Here is a 24677-nt window from a genome sequence, read left to right on the forward strand (position 1 = left end):
AAGTCCAGTTAGGTTTAATCTAGGTCCAAATTGTTGAAATTAGATTTGTCACTGGTAAAATCAGAATTTACATGCAATGTAAGAAGTTACACATTGTTAAAGTCCCGTTCAGGTTTCCATGATTTTTTACAAAAATCATCAAAGAAATTCTAAAAATTCAGATTCAGGTCACCGTTGGGATGCAATTGAATACACCAACAACTGTGATAGGGTTGTGGAGCGATGTCAATGTCATCAATTGAAGCAGTTTTCTTCACAATTATAAAACAATTACTCACAGAGGGTCTTTGGTGTACTAGTTCAAGAGATTGCAAGCGCACTATCTTAACAGGTTGATAAGAAGCAACTAAAAAACATACACGCTCTTCGCAAGCCAAAATATAAAATATTGCCAATGCATGATACACATTTGTTTCAAGGTCAAGGAGATCATAATTCCATCACACTCTGATCAATAAAAACATGGAGGTTTTCATGCTAGCATTAGAATTTCATCTCATGCTAATCATCAAGAATAAGGTGCATGTTTCATGCTCACCATATTAGACTGCTGCCCCAAGGTTTTTATTTAGTCAATACATGACATTCGCATTGGCATGAAAATGCAAAGTGAACACGGATAACTCATTACCGGAAAGGAGACAAACTTGATTGGTTCCCAGACACTACACTAGCATTCAAACAAAAAATCATTGAGCATCTTTAAGAGTCAACAAACAGCTCACAGCTAGGGATGCCTGTCAACATCCGAGGTTTGCATTATTGGAGACAACATTACCAACTGTAATATTAGCAGGCATCAAGATCCCGGCAGGGAGGAGCCTTAGGCTCGCTTAACAAAGTAGTGTTCCCTCCTTCTGGCCCACAATTAATGCGCTGCGGATTCTGTGTACCACGCTGAAATGTAAACGATAAATCAGACAAGAAGTTAAAATATCCCTAATCAAACAACAAACTAAATGTACAGAATACAGCTGGTTTACCGGTGGCTTCTCTCCTCTCCTTAACATTTCAACTATCTCAACAACTCGCTTTGGAGTGACATCTTCCTGCAGCCCACCAACAAAAGAGACACATGTAAAAGTCCCAAAGCATTCAATCAGTTGGCGTATGTACTAGTGAGTGGCATGCCAAATAGAAGAGGTTATGTGTATGTACTCACAAAGTAATTGTAGGTATAGCCTTCAGATCCATTGGAGTAGTCAGCCACCGTAATCATGGGGGCATTTACACAACACCCCTGAAGACCAACAATATAATATTGTTCAATGAATTGTGCCAAACCAGTTACCTCATATCAAAAAGATAAAAATCTTAAAAGACGTTCTCTTAATTCCCATTTAGGATTTCCAGGATGTTAAGATCAGGTAACAATAGGAGAAACAAGAGAGAAAAGCAAGCCATACCAAGTGTAAGAAGCCTGCCTTCTATGGATTTTTTATTTATTAAGAACAATTATAAAAGTTTTGGGTGCACGAATTAAAAAACTTCATCTTGTAAAAAAAAGTGCTCAAACCACAAGAAAAATGCAGGTATAGACCACTATACGAGTAAAAAGAGATCACCATGCATTCCATCTCTCCAACAGAAAACATGCCATCCTTTGTCACTTCTGCATATTAAAATTTTGAAATGCAATTAAGATTCCACTTCCACGAACTTCCCTTGAGGTTTCAGTGAAATGCGAAATCAGAGAAAATATACTAAATATGTTGACAAGACTGACCATTGCGCTTCACTCCCAAGTGTTTCAGTAATGCATCTTCAATTTCACGTGAACCTCGTATCATACATGGTGTTGTGCCACAAACCAAAAGATGGTATTTGCCAACCTGCAAATCCATAAAAACATTCATGTGGGTAAAGCTCAAGCTACAACTTGCAACAATATGTAATGGTTCAGACATTGGTATTAGAATGTGAATATTATTCATTGGAGAAGTAGTAGAAAAAACACCAACAACTTCCTTACCTTCGCTCGGTTGAACATTGAATAGAATGTCGCGACCTCATACACACGGATAGGGGCAACTTCTATAACCTTAGCAACCTGTATCAATCACAACAAAATGAATTACATGCCTGTACTATAACAGAGGAGAGGACTATGGGTCTTTTTATTCAAATGAAAACAATCCCAAAAACATGGGTGATCCTTCAAGATACCACTAGGGGCTACAAGGGCTGTGGTGGTAATAACCATCAATTCATCATTCTTATTCTAAAAAAGACATCTAATGGGACTGAACCCCCATCCCAACAGCATGTGTATCCTTAAAGACAACAAAAGGGCTATAAGGCCTGTAGCAGTAATGACTAGTTTTTTATTATTAAATTCATCAGATATTACCAGAAGATTTGATGAGTAGAATTTTCTGATGGTGTTTCGAGCACATCAGCTTCCTAGCATAAAATTGGTGATTCATCAAAGATCATAGAAGATGATAATATAAGGAACCTTGAACTTTCTGATTATGCATGGTGAAATAGCTCATACCACCATCATAAATATTTAGTGAAATAATATTTGGATCAAGAATTTCAAAGGGATCAATTTTTCTAGTATTCCGCAATAAGGAACTAAAGAATCTTTCAAAAGAAAAAAAGAAGATAAAAAAAAGGAGAAATCCACCCAATGTATCAAAATTTTAAAAAATTTAGCAATGGAGTCTTTTCTAGAGCTACCTCAGTATTTTTTGGAACTTCCACCTGTGGAACAGGATAAAGTAAAAGGAATATAGATATGGCAAAATATATAGTAATGAAAATATTATCAAATATTCAATCCAAGAAAATGTCACACAAAATGATGTTTAAAATGAATATTAAAGTGAAACCTGGTTGGCCTAAAAAACTACAATCACAAAAAGATGATCCTAAAACTGAAGTGCAGGTCTGCCTTCATGCTAGGTAAACCACTGCAAGGCTTGGACTTCCATTCAACATTGTGACATGAATAATATCAACCAATAACACAACCAAATTAATGAATACCATATTGATATTCTGGATTAATCATTAAAGAAGACATTAAGTTAACCAAATAAAGATGATTTGGACTCAGCAATGGTTACTTATCATGTATGATACATTGATCTAGTTACTGATATCATATGTATAAAAGATTCTCCCTAGAGATATTAACTTATTCAGATATACTTAAATATGTATACAGAAGAACACAACTTGCAATAAACATACTGCATTCATTGCTGAAACAGGGAGCCAACCTCCATGCTGCTGTTGCGCAAGATCAAGCAGAGGAATCACTGCAGATTGCTTGTAGTTGGATGGATAGTGAGACATAATCTCCTTTACCTAAGCATGGAACAAAGAAGTGGTTGATAGAATTCAATATCTGGAAAAAAGAAGAAGAAGAAGAAGAAAAAACATGCTATTCAATATCATCAATACAAAAAAGATAATGTACGTCATGTTGGATTAGTAGTAGTACCATCTTGAATTCAAGATATGCAGCTAAAACAACAGAATGTTATTTAACTGATTTTCAGGAAGCAGGAAGTCACCTCCAACCAAGAGGATTTAAATTTTGCTATACCTGACAGTAGTCTATGGATCATTTTAGGCTATTCCTTTATTGTCCAAAAGTAGCATCATAATTCCAAACAATCTGTAAATAAGATATCCTCAAAAAATGTTTGCGTCAGAACTGCAAATATGGCAGTTAAAAGATTTCAGTGAAGTCTAGACAATCATTGTCAATTTGATAGTGGAAACAGAGTGTTGACTGACCACTGGAACAATATCCTCACAAGGGAAGTTATCTAGGCAAACACAGCCAACACATTGAGCATTAGGGTTTACTGATGATATGCTTTTCTCATGCCCCATGAAATAAGTGGCCTAATTATGTTCCTTGAATGATAGCTAGAAGAAGAATAGGAGAGAGAATATACAGCAATAGACATTTGCTGAAAAACCTGAACCTCTACCCAACCAGAAGCAAAATGGTTAATTTGAACGCACTGATCAATAAAGGCAAACCCAGAATCTGTGACAAAATGGTGTTTGACATTTGACTACAAATCCAACCTTATGAACCTCATGTCATTCTAATGTCACGCAAGCCCCAACCTTAAAAACCTTTAACCATAAACAGACACTCAGCCCAAAACTCAGCAGCTCTTTTCAATCCCAGATAACGCAACAACCAAAAGAAGTCTAGATTGACACCTTACTCTGACATGAACAAAACAGAACCACCCTGTTATATACCCAACCTATCAATCACCATGCATCCAAATAATTTATCAGCACCTACTATTTCCACCAGTCCCACTCCTGCCAGTAATCCCCTACCACATGACCCTCATACAAATCCTGGTGCATGTACGTATACATGAGCTTCCCAATGTCCAGACTGACCAAGTCAAGGCGGCAACTTCATCGACCAAATAGAGGTGAAGATGAGGGTTCTACTGGTACCAATGACCATCTCTGCTGATTTGAAGGTGATTTAGTCCTCCCTGCTTCGGGTGCTGCCCTTTTGAGAGGATGTAACCAGCCAAAACAGATCCAAGCTTCATAAGCTTGGGACTTGGGAGTACTACTTTCCATCCTCCACCTTGTTCCCAATGTAGTGAAGAATTGAAGGGCTGACTGGAATTGGGATTCATGACTGTCAATTGTTTATGTTACAAAATATATATATGCTTGTGTTAATTGATTATCGTAACGCCTTGTACTAGGAGAACTCCCACCTGCTCCAGAAGTCTAGGATGGAGATCACCTCATTACTACCCTCATCAGATGGAGGGACAATATCATTCTTGAGGGAAATCGGTGAACTGATCAGATCAGCACACACAATTAGCCATTGGTTACTACCAGTCAATCCATGAAGCAACAAAGTCTCTCCCACACCCCGCCAACCCCCCCCCCCCCAAAAAAAAAAAAATCCAACAAGCTTACACATTTAACCAAAGCACAAAACAGTCCCTAATGGCCCCCATTCATGAAATTAGTGAAGAAAGTGCTCCAGGAAATGGACTCCAGGCTGCCTTCTTCCAGAGGCCTTAGAACAAATGAGTCCAGACAATTTGTTAAAATAATCACAAATGCGTTCGAGAATGGGTTTATTAGGAAGGAACTTAATGAACCGTTATTGTTTTTATACCCATGCTTGAAGTGTGACCCAACTTAAAGCCAATAAGTTCTTTCATTGTTCCTTTCAAAATCGTTACAAGATATGGATAATTAATGAACCCTGACCCTCCTAGTGAACTCATCTCTCCCCATCAATCTAGTTTCATACTTGGATGGCATCCTTCTGACACTATGACATATAGCACTAACTTGTCCACGCCATCATGAGGAGAAAAGACAACGTTATATCAAGGTTGGTAGAAGCAGAATCCTATGTTGGACCAACAGAAGGATTCATCGATGATAGAAAGATCCCACAAAATATGAGGAAAAAATGTATTAAAACTGTACATCTAACTAAAAAAATCTTTTAAGGTGGACAACGAACATGCCTAAAACATGTAAAAATAATAATATTACAAACATATGGGACATGTACGTATGGGCAAGTTCACTCAAGTAAATTATCACTTAAGCTTATCTACTTTCCTTTTCTCGGCATCTTTCAAAATTCTGAATGGAAATTAATTGGTGCAATGTATCAAACACCAAACACCAATAGTACCACCACCAATAGTACCACCAGAGGACATAAGGTATCAAACATCATCCTTTTCCATTAGATTTACATAAAGTTTAAGCAATTATAAAAGAATGTGCAGAATGAAGTACATAACAAGAAGAAAAATATATAAAAGGAAATTTTTTTTTGAGAAAAAAAAAAAAAAAAAAACAGGGTGATTAATAGCCCATTAAAAAAGTCCATGTCTCTATATTCATTACAAAAGTTGTCAAACATCATTGTAATTAGAGAGTAAAGTTTATGAACTGAATTTCAAAGTTCTGATGTAAACTTGAAGAATACATTCTTTTTTTTTTTAGATTTCTACCCATTAACATAACACCCGTTTAAATTTAATGAGGCCAAGCAGACAAGGAGAAACAGTGAAGAAGAAATGAAGAGGAGGGAAAATACGCATGACATTGGTAACATAAGAGGAAGCACAAAGGACAAAAATAAAAGAAGTTTAAAATCTTAAAACTGTAAGAAGAAAGAAAGAAATACAAAACAAAAACCGTATCTCAAGAAATCGTTTTGTATAAACTTTCAGATCCATAGAATATTTAAATATCCTGCTGGTTGCACTTGTTGGAAGTTGTGGGCAGGAGATTCGATGTTATTTGTTGCTCGTGCAGATGCAAATTGGCCCTGCTGCTTCGCCTTAAGTGTAATTGTGAGAATGAGCCCTAATATATGTTATTAAGAAGTTATACATTTCGGATCAGGTTTGGGTTTGGTTTTATATGATTTTAAATTGGAACCGTAGGTTTCTGATAGATTTGGGATTGGAGGCCCAAAGAGAATAACATTCCCTGAAAACGAAGAAAAAAAATAAATAAACAAAAGAAACAATCCTATATTGGTCCCACAAGGATTCTAAGCTTTGCGATCCTTTATACAATTTTAATTGCCAACTTTGGATTGTAAGATAGTACGATCCTACAAGCCGGACTGCGATCTTGAGAACCATTATTTTTTTTAGTTGATGAAACCAAGTATCAAGCCCAAGAAGCCCATGATCATTTGGCATTTAATGGTCGGAGAAGTAAATTAACTTAGTTTGAAGCTTTGTGGGAGAAAACCAACAGGCCTGTGGCCAAGCGGTATCAGGCTCTTACTTCCCAAAGGGAGGTCAGGAGTTCGAACCTCAGTGGAGGCAGTGTGTGTGAGTTTCCCAACTAGGAAAAAAAAAAAAAAAAAAAAAAGAAAGAAATAACTATATAAAATTTCAAGAGCTGAAGAACAGAAAAAACTACTATATGAAATTCGAGTCGCTATAGAATAACTGGCGTTTGTTGGAAAGGTCACCGAGAAGATCCAACTTTTTAAGTTTCAGAAGTTGCATAGGCAAAATGCCTTCATGTTGCATGATGTCTCGCTCTCTGACAAGACAAATGTGACACACAAGAAATGTCCAGCTATATAGCATGAGTCTGATGACGACGTAGTCCGGCTAATTTTATATTGCGTCAAGTATGCATATCAGAGTGCAGCAATATCCACCAAAACTGTCCCAAATTTTGTGAAAAAGACAGGTAATATTGACACGCATATATACAGGAAACAAAAAATTACAGCCATGTATTTAAACTTGTGTATTAATTATACTTCAACAGTATTTCAAATATGTAAATGACTAATAATACCTAACATCAACTACGAAGTTTTGAAATATGATACATGGACACTTTTAGACTTGTAAAGTACCTACATCACACCTTGATATGGACATGACATATATGTACGAAATCTTACTGGACATGAACCAAATAAGCATATCTAATAATTATAGTTTATTGTAATTATACATAGAACTTTTTTATTATATTCCTTTTTGTATATCTCTGTTAAAAAACAAGGGAAGTGTCCTAAACAATATTTACATGAAAAGACGGTTCAATCCTAAGAAATGAATGAAGATTTCCACACACACATGAATATTTAGCAATGTGCACTGTGTTTTTTGGTTCGGGGGTTTTAAAAAATCAACGATTAGACACGTACCCATCCCCGTCACAAATACCAAAGTCCACGTAACATAAATTTTAGTACCATATACCACACGTAAATATGTAATAAGTAACCATGTTTCACCTAATCATGAGAGTCACAGCTAGACCACTTTGTTGTCCTTGCCCTGCAAGTCATGGAGCTTATTTTTTCCATTTCCCCTACCCCATTCCCGAAAGGTGATGCACACTTGTTTTTTTTTTTTTTTTTTTTGATAAGTAAAATGTATTAAAAGGTGTTCAAAAGGGGAAGGCGTCCCAAGCTATACAAAAATAAAGCGGAACCTATGATCTCAAAGAGCCCAAAAGGTCCACAATATCCTCAATAGAGGAAAAATCTCTCCCCCAACCCCAACAAAAAAGAGTACAAATAATAGAAAATTTCAACACCCCAATGGAGGACTCCTTCCCATCAAAAAATCTTCTATTCCGCTCTTTCCAATGCTCCACCAAACACAAAAAGGGGTTGCCCTCCAGAAGGCTCTCGCCTGAGCCCCTACCCATTGGCCCCTCCAAATATCCAGCAATTCCCGAGAAGTCCGACGCATGACCTAATGAATACCAAACAGACCAAAAATGAGACTCCAACAATCATGAACCATAGGACAATGCAACAGCAGGTGATCCACTGACTCCCCATTCAACTTACAAAGACAACACCGATTAACAATAACATGTTTTCGCTTCCTCAAGTTGTTCAAAGTCAAAATCTTACTCCAAGCTGCAGTCCACACAAAAAAGGCCACCCTAAGAGGCGCCTTCGACAACCATACCGTCTTCCACGGGAAGGTAACGACATGAAAACCAGAGAGGCACACAAAAAAAGACCAGACCTGGAACATCCCCTGAGTAGAAGGCACCCAAATCAGGGAGTTAACACCAGTGCCCTCCACCTCCTGTCTGTACAAGAGAGCCAACAAGCCAGTGACATCATCCAACTCCTAATCTTGAAAAGATCGTCAGAATCGCACATCCCAAGATAACCTCCCGCTATCAAGGCGATAGCAATTAGCAACCATAGCATGTTTGTCAATAGCAATCCTGAACAGCCTTGGAAACAAAAGAGCCAAAGGCCTATCCTCGCACCAGGGATCCTCCCAACCAAAACCGGACAAACCTTCCATCCCGAACTCTGAATCTAACATGTTTGGAAAACTCATCCCATCCTTTTCCAATGGCCCTCCACACCCCCACTCCACTAGCAGACCTGACTGGCCTAGCTGACCACCCCCCTCTCTCCTCCCCAAAGCGACAAGAAATAACCCTTCTCCATAATCTATGCCTTTCACTGCCAAATCGCCAAAGCCACTACCGAGGAGAGCACTGTTAAAGGGGGCCAATCTCCTAATCCCAAGCCCGCCCAACTGAATTGGCCTGCAAACCTGCTCCCATCTAACAAGATGATACTTAAACTCCTCTCCATGACCCTCCCAAAGGAAGTTTCGTTGAAGCATCTCAAGACGTCCAACAACCGAGGCTGGAACCCGAAAAAGTGAAAGAAAATACGTTGGGAGGCTTGACAAGATACTTTTCACTAACGTAACTTTACCACCCTTGGAGAGATTTTGCTTTTTCCAACCAGCTAATCTTCTCTCAACCCTTTCAATCACCGGGTCCCAACTTCCCACCCTCCTAGCTGAGTCCCCCAGCGGCAAACCCAAATACGAGATAGGGAAGCGTTGCGTCCCACACCCTAAAACAGCAGCCAGAGTGTCCACCTCCTGAACCTCCCCTACAGGGACAAGCACACTCTTGCCCACGTTGACTTTCAAAACCAGAGACAGCCTGAAAGCAAACCAAGACACATCTTAGATACCTCAACTGGGACACCTCTGCCTCGCAAAAAACAATAGCGTCATCCGCAAAGAGCAAGTGAGAAATATCCATCTACTGAACGGAGTCGGGGCCAATCTTGAAGCCCCTGATAAAACCCAAGTCCACTGCCTTTCTCATCAGCCTACTAAGAGCCTCCATAACAATAATAAAAAGGAACGGGGAAAGAGGGTCCCCCTGCCTCAGACCGCGAGAACTGCCGAAAAACCCCGTAGAAGACCCATTCACCAACACCGAAAATATGACAGTGGAAACACATGAAACAATCCATTTCCTCCATCTCTCACCAAAGCCCATCCTCTCCAACAGGTAGAACAGGAAATTCCAGCAGACAAGATCATAGGCTTTCTCGATATCCAGCTTACAAAGAACACCAGGAGCCCCACTACACAATCTAGAATCCACACATTCACTGGCAATAAGAGCGGAATCCAGGATCTGTCTACCCCCAATGAAAGCATTCTAAGACTCAGAGATAACTCCATCCAAAACCTCCCTCAATCGAGACACAGTACTTTTGCGATAAGCTTGTAATTGCACCCAATCAGACTGATTAGTCGAAAATCCTTAATGTTAGATGCACCACCCTTCTTAGGTATAAGGGCAATAAAAGATGTGTTCAGTGATTTCTCAAACCGCCCCGTGGAATGAAACTCATGAAAAGTGCCCATAACCTCATACCGGACCACCTCCTAGCTCTCCAACAGAAATCTCATAGTAAAGCCGTTCGGGCCTGGAGCCTTATCACCATTACAGCTCTTAAGAGCCTTCAGCACCTCTTCCTCCGAAAAAGGACTTTCCAACCCATCTCTTTCCAAGGCAGAAATAGAATCAAAGTGAAGATCATCAAGACGTGGCCTCCATCGAAGAGGCTCAGAATAAAGCTTTTGGTAAAAAGAGACAATACCGCTACGCACTTCCTCCTCCGTAGTCAAAACCACACCATCCACACACATCCGCCCAATGTGATCATTCCTCCTATGAGCATTAGCAGTTCTATGGAAAAACTTAGTATTTCGGTCTTCCTCTTTGAGCCACAAGGCTCGAGATTTCTGGCGCCGCAAAATTTCCTCCAAAACTGCAATCTCCACACATTCTGTCTGACAAGCTGCTCTCCTACTGCGTTGAGATTCAGAAAGAACACCCTCCCCTTCTAGTCTATCAATCTCGGCAATATCAGCCAAAACCCTATTCTTCCTCCACTCTAAACTCCCAAAAACCTCCTTATTCCACCTTTTGAGATTATTTTTCAGAATTCGAAGCTTTCCTGCAAGAATAAAACTCGACGTACTCACCACCAGGTTCTCCTCCCACCAAGAATGCACAAGTCCCCGAAAGTTATCCGCACGAAGTCACATATTCTCAAATTTGAAAGGAGTGCTACGAGATCTCAACCCTCCACAGTCTAAAACCAAGGGAATGTGGTCCGACGTCACCCTAGCCAACACAGCCTGAACAACATCCGGGAATTTCTCTTCCCAGTCACCAGAAATCAAAAATCTATCAAGGCGAGAGAAAGTTGGTGCTTCCCTTCCATTGGACCAAGTGAAAGAAGCTCCCTCAAGAGGAAGATCAATAAGCTGATGACCATCAATAAAGTCAAAAAAGTGCATCATAGCCTGAGTCAACGGACCTCCTGTAGATCTCTCCGCCGGGGACCTAACCACATTAAAATCACCTGCCACGCACCAAGGAAGAGACCACCTCCCTTTCACCCCACTCAACTCCTCCCACAAACCACAAAAACTGGTTCAAAACTAATCTAATATAGCATATGATATGACTGACTTAAATATAAAAATGCACCAATTATAAGTACAAAACCATTCTCTTCGTTATACAAATATATATATATATATATGCAAATATATGTGTGTGTATGTATACAAAGATTCTCTTAGTAGGTTGTGAGGTGTGAATTTGATTTGTGTTTTTTGTTTGGGTTATTTTACAGCCTAGCATGGCTGATCCATGTGAGGCAATTTACCAGTGAAATAAGTATTTGATATGCTTCTATTATTGCTAGAATTTTATCAGTCATTACTTTAGGGAACATATACACGTTACACGTGACCTTTTTCTTTTTGGGTTGTAACTTGTGAGTCTGATTTGTGTTTTCGCTTAGGCTATTTAGCAGGGTACTGTGGCTGATATGCAGGAGACAATCTGCTCAAAAAATGAAGTGATTAATATACTTTTAATTGCTAAAATTTATCAATTATAACCTTAAGGGATCATGACTATTAATTACGAATTTGAATCATCACCTTTATTATTCAATTATCTTGACCAGAGCCTAGAGCACTCAGTGTAAATGTGTAATAGCTATTATATGAAAATCTTCATTTAACTGTACGAATGAGGTCTAAACCAACTTGTTCTACACAAAGGTGTCTTCAATTATAAAATAAAAAAATAAAAACGGAGAAAAAACCTTGAATCAAAAATATTCTCTAAGCAGTCGATGAGAAAAAGTATAAATTCTCTCATTAGGGGACCTGAACTATATTTATTTATGGAGGGAAAACCTCAAAGTAAAATTGTTCAATTCATTCTACGTAACACAGTGCAATACATTTTTTTTTTTTTTTTGCCTCTTCGGGTCTCTCTTAACCATATAATAAGGGCAACTAATCAAGTGTCATCCAGCAGTAAGTACTCCGCAGGGGCGGGTGTTGTGTGAGTCACCAACTAGGGAAAAAAAAGAAGAAGGTGGAATTACATGTTATTACTTGAAGAATTTTAGTCAGAAGCACTTAAATTTTTTGTTTTATATACACAGCCAGAGAGTCATACACACCATCATATATAAAGCTGCATATAACCATTCTTGCATACTTTCTGACTATAGAATATAGAGTTTAAAGGTTGTATAACGGTAAAGAATTGTGTTGGTATATATACATTAGATATTAATGTGGCTAGAGATTCTTTTTAATATAGATTTCTTATAGACCAAATCCAGCACTCAACCAGCCACTAAGCCCACTATTGTTGCCTCTGAACTGCAGAAAGGGAAAACAAGTCTTGCAAACAAAAATTCAATGTTTGAGATCTTTTTCAAAAATCAAGAAGGATGAAGAGGGACGCTTAAAGGAGCAAAACGTAATTACTGTGACTCATATTATGCTTTATGATAGCACATAAAACTACACCAAGTATTCTCTTAGTAGAGATAAAAGCTTAATTTTGTAGTGATGCAAACTAAGTTCCGCTTAGTATTGCACAAGCAAGAGATTGATTATAGTTGTATACTACTGAGAAGGGAAAGTTATGGAATACATTAGCTAAATCCAACTCACAAAAATCGCCTCAACATAGTTTTGTGGTCCACTTTGCAAACCAGCATTTACATGTCTTACAACACATTTTATTGACATTGATTGGACACAAAAGAACACTCAAAAGTTTTGGTCATTCCACTAAGAGTAATGCATGCTAATGATGCATAGAGAAGGTTTTCAAAATCACAATTGACAATGGAAGTTCTAATGATACGTTTGTTGCATGCTTGAGGAAGAAAAAAAAATTCCAAAAGAAATTGTTTTGTTTTAGATGGTGAAAATTTAATATGAGAAGCTACAGCCACATATTGGATTTGGTTGTAAGAGATGAGATGGAAGTAATGAAAGATTCAATTTCTCAAATCTGTGGTACAGCGAGGTCTATTAAGACATTGTGTGCACAAAAGAACCACATCCAGAAACAATTCGTGTCTGGATGCCCCAACTCGAAGGAACCATACATATCTCATGTCAGAAAGTCACTGAACTTCCAAAAAGCATTTGAAAGGTTGGAGAGCAGAGACCATAATATGCCTCCACTCTCGAGGATTGGGTTCCTAAAAAAGGGACTGGAAAATTTCAACAATGTTACCGAACGCATGTTGAGGCAGGTTAAGGCAAATTCATATTTTCATTAAGTCTGCACAATTTTGAAAAAAGTTAAATAAATATTGTAATTGGTCCAAAAATAGTGATGCTAACTTACATGTCATTGCTATGAAGATGAAGGAAAATTTTGAAAAACATTGGGGAAATTTGAACAAAATTAACATGACATTTTCAGAAGATCCTGAACAAGCCATTCATAAAATACTTTCTCAAAGTGATTGTTGTATCTGAAGCGTACAATGGCCACAGTAGTTTGATATGCACTTCACTTGGTGATCTGTAAATTCGATTTGCAATGTAATGGCACAGAGAAGCATTGATCCTGTGAATATTACGACAACAAAGCTTTTAAAGTATTAAACTAGTATCAGACCTTTGCATTGTGGTTGGAGAGAAGCTCTTGTGAACTTTAGGGTAAAAGAGTTCTAATTCAGTTATTCTATGGATATTCATGGAATTGGAGTAAAAAATGTACTAGATTTTTACCTATACAAACAAACCCCACAAATGTAGCTTGTTTGACTTGGACCAATGATGATGCTATCAGTGAGAATATAATTATTGATACAAATTTCCACGTGAAAAGTCCGCTCTAACATCTCCCTTGAACTTCATAGCATAACAAGAAAATACCCCTTTGACTTTTAAACTGAGTTTCAAATAAAAAACAAAACAAAAGCATAACAAACAATCCAAAAAACAAAAGAAGTGATTCTCTATGACATCATACCAGAAAATACTCATAACTTGAAAATAAGAACACCCTCTCACCTTTTACTCTCATGATCACATTATCAAACAAGTATAAAATACCAAATAAGGTAGCCAACCCCTCTAGCCAAAGCCTTTATAGCACAGTAAAAAATGTTGGCATGATGGACTTAAAGGTTCGATTCTTATTACGAACAATCAATATGGTCAGCTGCTTTACTTTTATGTGTCATTTAGTCGCAACTCGCACGTTTTAAGTCATTTGCAATAGAACTCCAAAAGAAGATTGTTATCAAGTCCCTTAAAAGTGAGATGATACTTCTATATTGTCTTGTTTGTACCATAGTTGTTAAAATCCTGATTCTGGATCTTAGAATCTTATCCCAAATTGCTTTTGGCAATTCCGATCCCATCTAAAATCTCTGGTAAGTAGAATCTCAGTAGGATCAGTAGAATCGGAAGTAGGATCATAGAATCTCATAGAATCTTACGATCTTACCGATTCTACTAAATCATGTTATTTTGTTCTTCTTCCGAAATTATTTGGCCTACAATTAATTTTGGACTAATAAATTTAATCATAAATATAAAGTCCAACTCTTTAGCCTAATTACATAAAAAAGTTTAAAAAAAAAAATTTTGATAAATAAAAGTTTATTAGAAGGCGTTCAAAAGGGGAACGCATCCAAGAGCTGTACATGAACCATGAACACAAACCAAAAAAGCCTAGGGATCCAAAGACCCCAAAAAAACCAAAAGCTCCTCAACGGAAGAACAATCTCTCCCCATGCCCCAACTAAAAAGAGAACAAATAATAGAATACTTAAGAACCCCAATGGGTAATTCCTCCCCAGCAAAAGGATCTTCTATTGCGCTCTTTCCATAAACACCACCAAATGCATAGGGGAGTCGCCCACCAAAAGTCACAAACTCGAGTCCCCACCATCTGCCCCCTCCAAATATCAATAAGACCTCGAGAGGTCCGAGGCATAACCCACTGAACGCCAAAAAGACCCAACATAAGACTCCAACAGTCATAGGTCACTGGGCAGTGCAAGAGAAGGTGGTCCACAGACTCTCCATTGGTCATACACAGATAACACCGATTAACAATGACCTGCCCCCTCTTCCTCAAATTGTCCAGAGTCAGGATCTTGCCCCAAGCAGCAGTCCACACAAAAAACGCAACCCTAAGAGGAGCCTTCGAATGCCAAATCGTTTTCCATGGACAAGAGGGAGCCTGAAAACTGGAAAGACGGAAGAAGAAAGACCAGACCTGAAAAGTCCCCCGCGAAGAAGGCACCCAAGTCAAAAGGTCCACCCCCGTGCCCTCCACCTCTTGACGAAACAAGAGAGCCAAAAAAGCAGTGACATCATCCAGCTCCCAATCCTGGAAAGCTCGCTGGAACCGAACATCCCAAGATAACCTTCCGCTATCAAGGCGATAACAGTCAGCCACCAAAGCATGGCAATCCACAGCAATCCTAAACAACCTTGGAAACTGTTGACACAAAGGACATTCCTCACACCAAGGATCCTCCCAAAATCGAACACTCCGCCCTTCTCGAACTCTGAATCTAATATGCTTAGAAAACTCATACCAACCCTTCCCAATAGATTGCCACACACCAACACCAATAGCAGATCTAACCTATCTAGCAGACCAACCCCCTCTATTCTCCCCAAACCTGCAAGCAACAATCTTTCTCCAGAGTCTATGTCTTTCACTGCCAAACCTCCAAAGCCATTTGCCAAGAAGGGCCCTGTTAAAAGGGACCAACCTCCAAATCCCAAGGCCTCCTGACTTAAACGGCTTGCAAACCTGCTCCCACCTAACCAGATGATACTTAAACTCCTCCCCCCTACCACCCCAAAGGAAGTTACGTTGAATCATCTCAAGCCTCCTCTTAACAGAAGAAGGAATCTGGAATAGGGAGAGGAAATAAGTTGGAAGGCTGGACAAGACACTCTTCACCAGCGCAACTTTACCTCCTTTCAAAAGATATTGTTTTTTCCATCCCGCCAACCTTCTCTCGAAGCGCTCAATAACTGGATCCCAACAACCCGCCCTTCTTGAGGAGACCCCCAGGGGCAGACCCAGATAGGAGATAGGGAAGGAACCCGTCCTACATCCAAGCACAGCTGCCAGGGAATTCACCTCTGGAACCTCCCCCAAAGGGACAAGCACACTCTTGCCCACATTGATTTTCAACCCAGAAACAGCCTGAAAACAGACTAGGACACATCTCAAATATCTCAATTGGGACGCCTCTACCTCACAAAAAACCAATGTATCATCCGCGAACAACAAGTGAGAAATCTCCAATTGATGAACTGCCTCAGGACCTATCATGAAGCCCCGAAACATCCCCAATGAAACAGCCTTCCTCATCAGCCTACTAAGAGCCTCCATAACAATAATGAACAAGAAAGGGGAGAGGAGGTCCCCTTGCCTCAATCCAAGAGAACTACCAAAAAACCTCGAAGGGGAGCCATTAACCAGCACCGAGAATCTGACAGACGAAACGCAAAAAGCAATCCATTTCCTCAATCTCTCACCAAAACCCATCCTCTCAAGTAAATAGAACAAAAAATTCCAGCAAACATGATCATAGGCTTTCTCAATATCCAGCTTACACAAAACTCTAGGAATGCCACTACAAAGCCTAAAATCCACACATTCACTGGCAATAAGAACGGAATCCAGAATCTGTCTGCTTCCAATAAACGCATTTTGAGACTCTGAAATAACACCTTCCAAAACCCCCCTCAATCTAGAGGCCAAAACTTTGGCGATGAGCTTATACAAACACCCAATCAAACTGATAGGACGAAAGTCCTTAATGTCAAAAGCTCCCTCTTTCTTTGGAATCAAAGCAATAAACGAAGCATTCAGCAACTTTTCGAACTTCCAAGTGGAATGAAACTCACGGAAAGTGCCCATAATCTCCTATCTGACCACCTCCCAACTTTCCAGAAGAAATCTCATAGTGAAACCATCCGAGCCTGGAGCTTTATCCCCATTACAACTCTTCAAAGCCATTAGGACCTCCTCCTCCGTAAACGATCTCTCCAGCCCATCCCTATCCTCCACTGAAATAAAGTCAAACTGAAGGCCATCAAGTCTTGGCCTCCAACGGAGAGGCTCAGTATATAACCTCTGATAAAAAGAAACAATCCCCGTTCGCACCTCCTCATTGGAAGTCAGAAGCGAACCATCCACCCGAATCTGACCAATATGATTGCCCCTCCCATGTGCATTGGCCATTCGATGGAAAAACTTAGTATTGCGGTCACCTTCTTTGAGCCCCAAAGCCCGAGATTTCTGTCTCCACGAGATCTCCTCCATCACCGCAATCTCAGAACATTCACCCTGACAAGCTGCTCTCCTAGACCATTAAGAGTCGTCAAGACCTCCCGCCACATCCAATCGATCAAACTCTGCAATATCCGCGAGGGCCCTATTTTTCCTCCACTCCAAATTGCCGAACACCTCCTTATTCCAGATTTTAATTTTATCCTTCAGAATACGAAGCTTTCCAGCAAGGATAAAACTCGAAGTACCCTCCACCATGTCCTCCTCCAACCAAGTCCGCACCAAACCCTGAAAGTCCGCCGCTCTAAGCCACATATTTTCAAATCTAAACGGAGAACGACGAGGGCTCAAACCTCCACAATCCAAAACCAAAGGAATGTGATCCGACGTCACCCTAGCCAACGTAGCCTGAACTGCATCCGGAAACTACTCATCCCACTCACCGGAGATCAAAAATCTATCCAGGCGTGAAAAAGTAGGCACTTCTCTACCGCAAGACCAAGTAAAAGAAGCTCCCTCCAACGGGAGATCAATAAGTTGATGATCATTGATGAACTCTAAGAAAAGCCTCATAGCCGGAGTCCATGCCCCACCTGTAGACCTCTCCATCGGGGATCTAATCACATTAAAATCACCTGCCACACACCAAGGAAGAGACCACATCTCCTGAACTGCACATAGCTCCTCCCACAGCATAGGCCTCTCATAATCATCCACCGGCCCGTAGACCCCTGAAAAGGCACAAGGAAAGCCATCCTCTTCCAACACAAAAGCACAGGACAAAGAGAACAGCCCCCTACACACATCCACCTTATCTATCCATCTCCTATCCCACATCAAAAGAATACCACTGGAAGTCCTAACTGAATCAAGCGCCTCCCACTCAACGAATCTACTACCCCAAAGACTCTTGACAACTCTGTCAGTCATAGAATCAATTTTCGTTTCTTGGAGACAAACCAAATGAACCCCCCATTTCCTCACCGCCATCTTCACCACCTTTCTCTTGCCCGGGTCATTGAGGCCATGGACATTCCAGGATAGAAGTCGAAGCTTCATGGAAAAACAACAGCGCCCTTCACCCCCTTACCCTTCCCTCCCTTCATAGCACCCCCCTTCACCTCCTCCCCCACCAGAGCCCCATCAAATTTCACATCACAACAAAGATTATGCAACTCCCTCTCCCCTATCCAAGAGGGTTGAGTCTTCTTTCTCCTCCTCCTAGAAAACTGAATCATCTTCCCTTCTTTCCCCTCCGCCGTAGCTTGAAGAATAGCTAAAGCCTTTTCCCGGTTGCCATTACAAGAGACACCCAGCAAATCACTCGTGGGCCCAATGTTATTCAAAACCCAATCCTTGCCAAGGTCATCACACTCCTCCCTAACCAAATCAGTGTCCACCCCCTCCGGATGAACAACTGCCAGAGGGTCAACCAGTCCCAAATCCGAACAGCTCTCCTCCTCCCACAAGACCATGCCCAAGATCGACCCTGATCTTCCCAATTCCTATCAGCTTCCCCATTTTTGCCCTTCTCGATCACATCCACACAAGTCTCCCATTCAGCACCACTATCCACCCCACTATCATGAGAAAGGGATGCTGAATCACACAAGGGCACATCAGTCAGGTGTCTATGTTTCTGTAACTCCTTCACCAACAGAGAGGCTGATTCCTCATTAAGGACAATACGGATATCCTTTCCCACACAGACAGTCATCAAGTCAGCCTCACAAACTGATTGTGTTGGCACCAATTTATCCCCCTTAGGGAGACACAGATCCAACTGAGGCTTGACCAAACCCCCCATGTCACATCCAGACTTAACCCTCTGATGAGAAGAAGAGGAAAGTTCCGAGTAAGAATCCCCGGGCCCTTCGCTAACACGATCTGAACCCCCATCCACAAACAAACCGACCGTCCCATCCCTTTCTAACAATTAGGCAAATAAATTGTACTTTTCACTTTTTTTTTCTTTCTTTTTTTTTTTATAGAGAAAAGTACAAATAAATTGTACTTTTCTCTCTCTATTATGCTTTACTTTAATTTCTTCTCTAAGATTTTGCTTGATTGTTACGCTGATTTTTTGTTTAAATCAAGAAACTGATATTTAGTATTTGTCATGTGTCTTGGTACTTTTAATGTTTAATTAATTTTGTTGGTGCGTCTGAATTGGTTATTTACCCTTATTCTCTACTTATATTGAAAATATCTAATTTAGAAAATTAGTTTGACTTACTTTTCTAATAGTTTCATAGAATCTTACAATTTTTGATCCAATCCTATGGACCCCTCGTCGATCCTACGTAGAATCCTGATTCTAACAACTTGGTTTGTACACATTGATGCAGTGCAATAGGGGTCATGATTACATTTATCCACCATAAAATCAAAGATATTGAAACTAAGCCACGGAAGACATTTGGTGAGCACTATAATCTAAGGCGAATTTTATATTTAATATTTTTTATAAAGAAAAGGGGATCAATGGTAAGAAATCTATTTTAACATATTTATTTGGTGCACTTGCTTTTTTATGAAAGATAAACAATGCCTACTCAAATCTTTCTTACAACTCCACCAAAATTGTCACTAAACCAAGTAGAATTAAAGTTAATTGAACGAAAAGGATTTCATAAAATGCTCATTAGGTGCCAGTTCGTCCAAAGTATTTATGAATTCTACAAAATGTTACATTAAATCGTGATAGGAATAAGCAGGAAAGAAAATAAAGAGAGAAAATTGAAAGTACTGTGTACAAGATATCAGGGTAGCAACCGTTTAAAATATTCCCAAGATCACCTCAGAAAGCCATGTGCCTATGCTACGAACACCGTACGTGCATATACATATACATATATTATCAATTTCACATAGAAAATCAAATTTGTATACTACTTTGAAAGTGTGAGCATCGCTTACCTTTTTTTTATTCACTTCAGTGAATTCCCACGGAAGGTCGGGTTTGTTATCGGGAGAATCAATGTGCTACAAGAAATCAAATCCACAAAGAAATTCAAAGAAAAGATGCTAGTCAATCTATATATCTATACATTTATTGTAATTATGAATTGTGGAATTCATTATTTGCACTTACGTAGTTTAGGGCGGTCGAAAAGGATCTAGAAGTCTGAAAAATAAAAACAAAGAAATGAAAAGATCGATATCAGACTGTGGCTCCAAGAATACACGCCGTGAGAAAATGAAAGAAAATGATAAGGAAACCTGAGAAATTTGACGGAAAGATTGACGGATCTCGAGCAGACGCTGAGTCGCGAGACGCGCCAGCATTTTTGCTTTCTCTAACGATGATAACAGTCCGAGCCAAGAAGAGATGGGAAGGTAATCTGGAGAGACAGAGAAGGAGAGAGAGAGAGAGAGAGAGAGACAAGAGGTTGCGGTGTGCGTGCTTTCCACTCGACCCTTTTGGTCGTGTGCTTTCCACGATCTATGGTAGTAAGCGGCCCAAGAAATTTCATGGGCTTGACTCTTGGGAGTGTGGGCTGCTTTGATCCCACTCGGACCTTCTGCACGCGTTGCATTCCACAGGGTATAGTCCTATAAAATAGGCCCAAGAGATTCCACGAGCCTAGGGCTTGGCAGTTTCATGAGACCGCTTTGACCGTGCCCATAAGAAATAATCACTCCATTAGAGGTCAGGAGATGTTTTTTTATTTTTTTTTAGAGGTAAGGAGTTTGAATGGTAAAAATTCTCACCTCATATTTTAGATATCAAGAGTTTTTTTTTTTTCAATACAGCAATATTTATCATTCGCCGGTAAATTAATTTTCTTTGAATGATTTGTTACAATGGACTGTTGAACAAAACGCAACTTCATTCAATTCTTGAGCCTAATTGTGGCCTCTCTCTTTTCCCCAAAAGATTTAAAATACTTCTCACTCACCGAGGAAAAAAAAAAACTTCATTTAATTTTGGAACTAAATTCCAGTGTATTTAAATCACTTGTTTTTGTCTTTGCAGAACTGCAACTATATGGATTTTTGATGAAATGACCTTGGTATATACTCCTTTGATCCCAATTTAGATGTCGTTTTTGGGAAGTACCAATTTTTAAGGGGATATGTGGGATATGCCTTATCACCATAGAAAGTTATTAATTTGTCCTTCTAAGTTTTGAATATTCAAGTTTAAAATTTTAAACTCTAAGGACATATATGGAAAAATGTAAAATATATTATTTGAAAAAGAAAAGTGACAATTATTTTGGAACGGACCAAAAAAGAAAGCATGACATTTTTTTTTGGAACAGAGTGAGTATTAGGGTAAAGTGCAAAAAAAACCTCATAAACTATATATGTCCAAATTTTTAAATAATTCCCCGAAGTATTTTTTATGCATAAAATCCCCTGAACTATCACATTTAGTTACAAAATGTCCTATTACCTTGCCTATTTTTCATTTAATGACCATAGTACCATTTTTTATTGAATTATACTTGATCTAGTTTTCTTGTTGAAATAAATTATGAAAAAAATTCATACTAATTTGATAAAATATTCTCCATTAAATTTGCATAAGTTTGCCAAGTTTTGAAATTAATTATTTAAATAAAAATATTAAGTAGAAAATTTGGTAACAATTTAAGTAATTTCTTAATTTTTATGAATATATGGCATAAAATAAGATATTTTTTTATTAAAGTACTTTATTAATTTTTCATGAATATTGTATAAAAAAGAAGGTTTTTTTTTTTTTTTTACACATTATTAATTTTTTTTAAAAAGTGAGTATAATAAGTTAATCATTTTAGAAAATGGTTGCTACAAATCTTCTTCTTTTTTTCATTTTTCTGATAAATTGATACTAATTATAAAATTAAGGTAAATTGTATAATTAATATTAAAAGAAAAGAAAATGTAAGAAAATTAATTTAATAAGAAGGAGTAAAATAATTTTTTTGTGATGCACTTATCCTTAATTACAATAAATTAATAGTTTAAAGAAATAATTTTTAGTTACGGTGGTTATTTGCAAAAGATTAATAGTTAAGTTTTTTCCACCAAACCAGTATATTATCCCAAATGATGTGAATTCTCCCAATAATTAAATCTCCAAATACAATTACTATTCCATCATTTAATTGACATGAACCACATGTATGTTCAGTCTTGGCTCATCCTTCCATATTATACAGTATTCCACAAGAGAAATCATCACCATTTGAATATTGCAAAGAATAACTAAGAAAAACGTACAGAACATGCTTTTGTATTACAAGAACAACAAATATTAGATTTACATTTTGTGTTCTTAAAACTCTGGATACAATTTTGTGTATATGAGTCTGTATAATTTTATATTTAATACACGACAAAATCTTGGGAGAAATATATCATATGATCATCCCAACAGTATTTGTTTGATGGATTGCGGAGAAATCAAGATCACATAGAAAGGCTAAACCAGCCATGAATATCAGCCTCTGTACTGATCTGTGTCGATTTATCGTAAGCTCTCAATGAACAAATTACTCAAGGGACAGCCCAAGCTCATGTATTAGTACAGGGGTTGATCTGATCTATACACATCCCAAGCCTTTAGCTTCTGAGCCTTTCATGATTCTCAGCCTTTTGCAAGAGGTATTAAACATCTCCCATGGGACATCTCCAACCAGCATCCAATCACCATCTTTGTCTTCATAAGTTGCTGCAAACTCAAATCCATTGCAACCTTCTCTTTCTGAATACACACCTAATTAATTAAAAAAAAAAAAAAAAATTAGAAATATATATATATCAAAACCACACATATGACCAGAACCAACACCACCAAAGCCATCAATAATCACAACACAAACTAGCTGGAAAGTGGTTCTTACCAAAAGTGCATTTGAACATATTCTCTAAGGCCTTGAGGAGCTCTGGGTAGCTTTTGAAAACCTTCAGATCAATTTTTCTCAGATAAGGAGCTCCATCCATGCTCACCTTCAAATACAATCCGGTAGCATCCGTATCGGCTTTCTTCGCTTGGAAACAATTTTTCCGGTAAGATCTGACCGGAGGCCACCCCACAACTTGTGCCCTGCCATTTCATTAACCAATTCATATAAATCAGTACTTTAAGACATAATTAATTAAGAATGTGTAAATTATTAATTATATATATATATATATATATATATAGATACATGCATGCCTACTTAATAAATTAAGAATCGATCAAACATATTAGGGTAGTAGATCACTTACTTTGCAGGTGGGGATTGATCATGGTCATCATTTGAAACATTGTCCATTTCTGATGAGGATCTTTTCTTAGTACCCTTAATTGTAGAAGGAGAATGTTTTTCGGGCTCACCCGTCCCCGGCAATCCCAATCTTAACTCAGTTGCCTTGAGATTAAGATCGGTCTCCCAAGTTATTGTGCTCTCCATTTCCAACAATTGATGTTTGCCTCTTATCAATCTTTTGGTCTTTTCTCGGCTAGACACTTTTTCGATGATATATATATATATATGTATGTATGTAAAATTCAGGTGAGACTCAGATGAATTCTTCTATATTCTGGCTGTGTTGCAAAAATGTAGAGTTGAGAATTTTGGGTTTGTGACTTGTGAGGATGGGAGGAGAAGAGTTTTATAGGGCGATTAGGGAGAGAGAGTATGTAGGTGAGTTATTCACTTCGTGCATGAATTTCACACATGAAAAATGGAATCCCCACACGCTTTCACACGTACACTAGTTGTCTGACCAATCAGATGCCGAAACGTGGAGATTCGTGTATGGAGGCGCGTGGGAAGTCAAATTCCTTTTCTAGATATAAACCAGCTATCACATGACCGGCACTTTTGGATTGTTTTGAACTTGTCTTGCAATTAGGGGACAAAGGAAGGACAAGGCACAACCGCCCGAATTGAAGACTGTGGACCTGTAGTGAACGGCTGAGATGAATCGTTGTTGGGTTGTACGAGTGAATTTAGGAGCGTTGGATCATAAGGGAACAACCCATGTGAATGGTGTCGTCGGTGAGCGTGACATGGCCATGTAAAGTTGAGTTCAGCGGGACCCAACTCTAAATTGATTGGCTTCTGGATGGGTTACATGACATGTGAGGTGGCATGTGGACTGATGATGAAGCATGATCCTTCATCTCCTCCTTCCGTCTAGGCTGTCTTGATGGATAATTTTCACGTCAACTACTCAAGTCCCATGAATTATTTTTATCAATTCATTTGGATATCAAGAATATGATATACTTTCGTGCCGAAATATGGTAAAGAGGACCCCAA

The 24677-nt window shown here is 38.8% G+C and overlaps 2 protein-coding genes across 2 annotated transcripts; both read right to left on the reverse strand.

Annotated features, from left to right (window-relative positions):
* Positions 1–356: 356 nt before the first annotated feature.
* Positions 357–20841, reverse strand: LOC132268997 (NADH dehydrogenase [ubiquinone] flavoprotein 2, mitochondrial). Its single transcript, XM_059769966.1, has 10 exons — positions 20653–20841; positions 20525–20557; positions 20350–20415; positions 3202–3318; positions 1973–2050; positions 1727–1832; positions 1566–1612; positions 1163–1240; positions 984–1049; positions 357–897 (listed from the first exon to the last, which is right to left on the reverse strand). The coding sequence occupies exons 1-10, from the start codon at positions 20716–20718 to the stop codon at positions 790–792; spliced, it is 765 nt and encodes a 254-aa protein (XP_059625949.1). The 5' UTR covers positions 20719–20841; the 3' UTR covers positions 357–789.
* Positions 20842–22630: 1789 nt separating this feature from the next.
* Positions 22631–24048, reverse strand: LOC132268998 (auxin-induced protein 22E-like). The gene is made up of 3 exons (XM_059769968.1): positions 23638–24048; positions 23268–23470; positions 22631–23140 (listed from the first exon to the last, which is right to left on the reverse strand). Exons 1-3 carry the CDS (start codon positions 23820–23822, stop codon positions 22968–22970), a joined length of 561 nt encoding a protein of 186 aa, XP_059625951.1. The 5' UTR covers positions 23823–24048; the 3' UTR covers positions 22631–22967.
* Positions 24049–24677: the final 629 nt, after the last annotated feature.

Source organism: Cornus florida, unplaced genomic scaffold (genome assembly GCF_030987335.1).
Source record: "Cornus florida cultivar Cherokee Brave unplaced genomic scaffold, ASM3098733v1 CherokeeBrave_3.0.0_Hap2_Chr08, whole genome shotgun sequence".
Classification (NCBI taxonomy): domain Eukaryota; kingdom Viridiplantae; phylum Streptophyta; class Magnoliopsida; order Cornales; family Cornaceae; genus Cornus; species Cornus florida.

Coding starts and splice junctions, on each gene's coding strand:
- LOC132268998 (XM_059769968.1), bottom strand. CDS start 23,822: ATGGAGAGCACAATAACTTGGGAGACCGATCTTAATCTCAAGGCAACT. Junction 23,471..23,637: donor GATCAATCCCCACCTGCAAA/GTAAGTGATCTA, acceptor ATGAAATGGCAG/GGCACAAGTTGTGGGGTGGC. Junction 23,141..23,267: donor TATGTTCAAATGCACTTTTG/GTAAGAACCACT, acceptor TTAATTAATTAG/GTGTGTATTCAGAAAGAGAA.
- LOC132268997 (XM_059769966.1), bottom strand. CDS start 20,718: ATGCTGGCGCGTCTCGCGACTCAGCGTCTGCTCGAGATCCGTCAATCT. Junction 1,833..1,972: donor CAATGTTCAACCGAGCGAAG/GTAAGGAAGTTG, acceptor ATGGATTTGCAG/GTTGGCAAATACCATCTTTT. Junction 898..983: donor GGAGAGGAGAGAAGCCACCG/GTAAACCAGCTG, acceptor TTTACATTTCAG/CGTGGTACACAGAATCCGCA.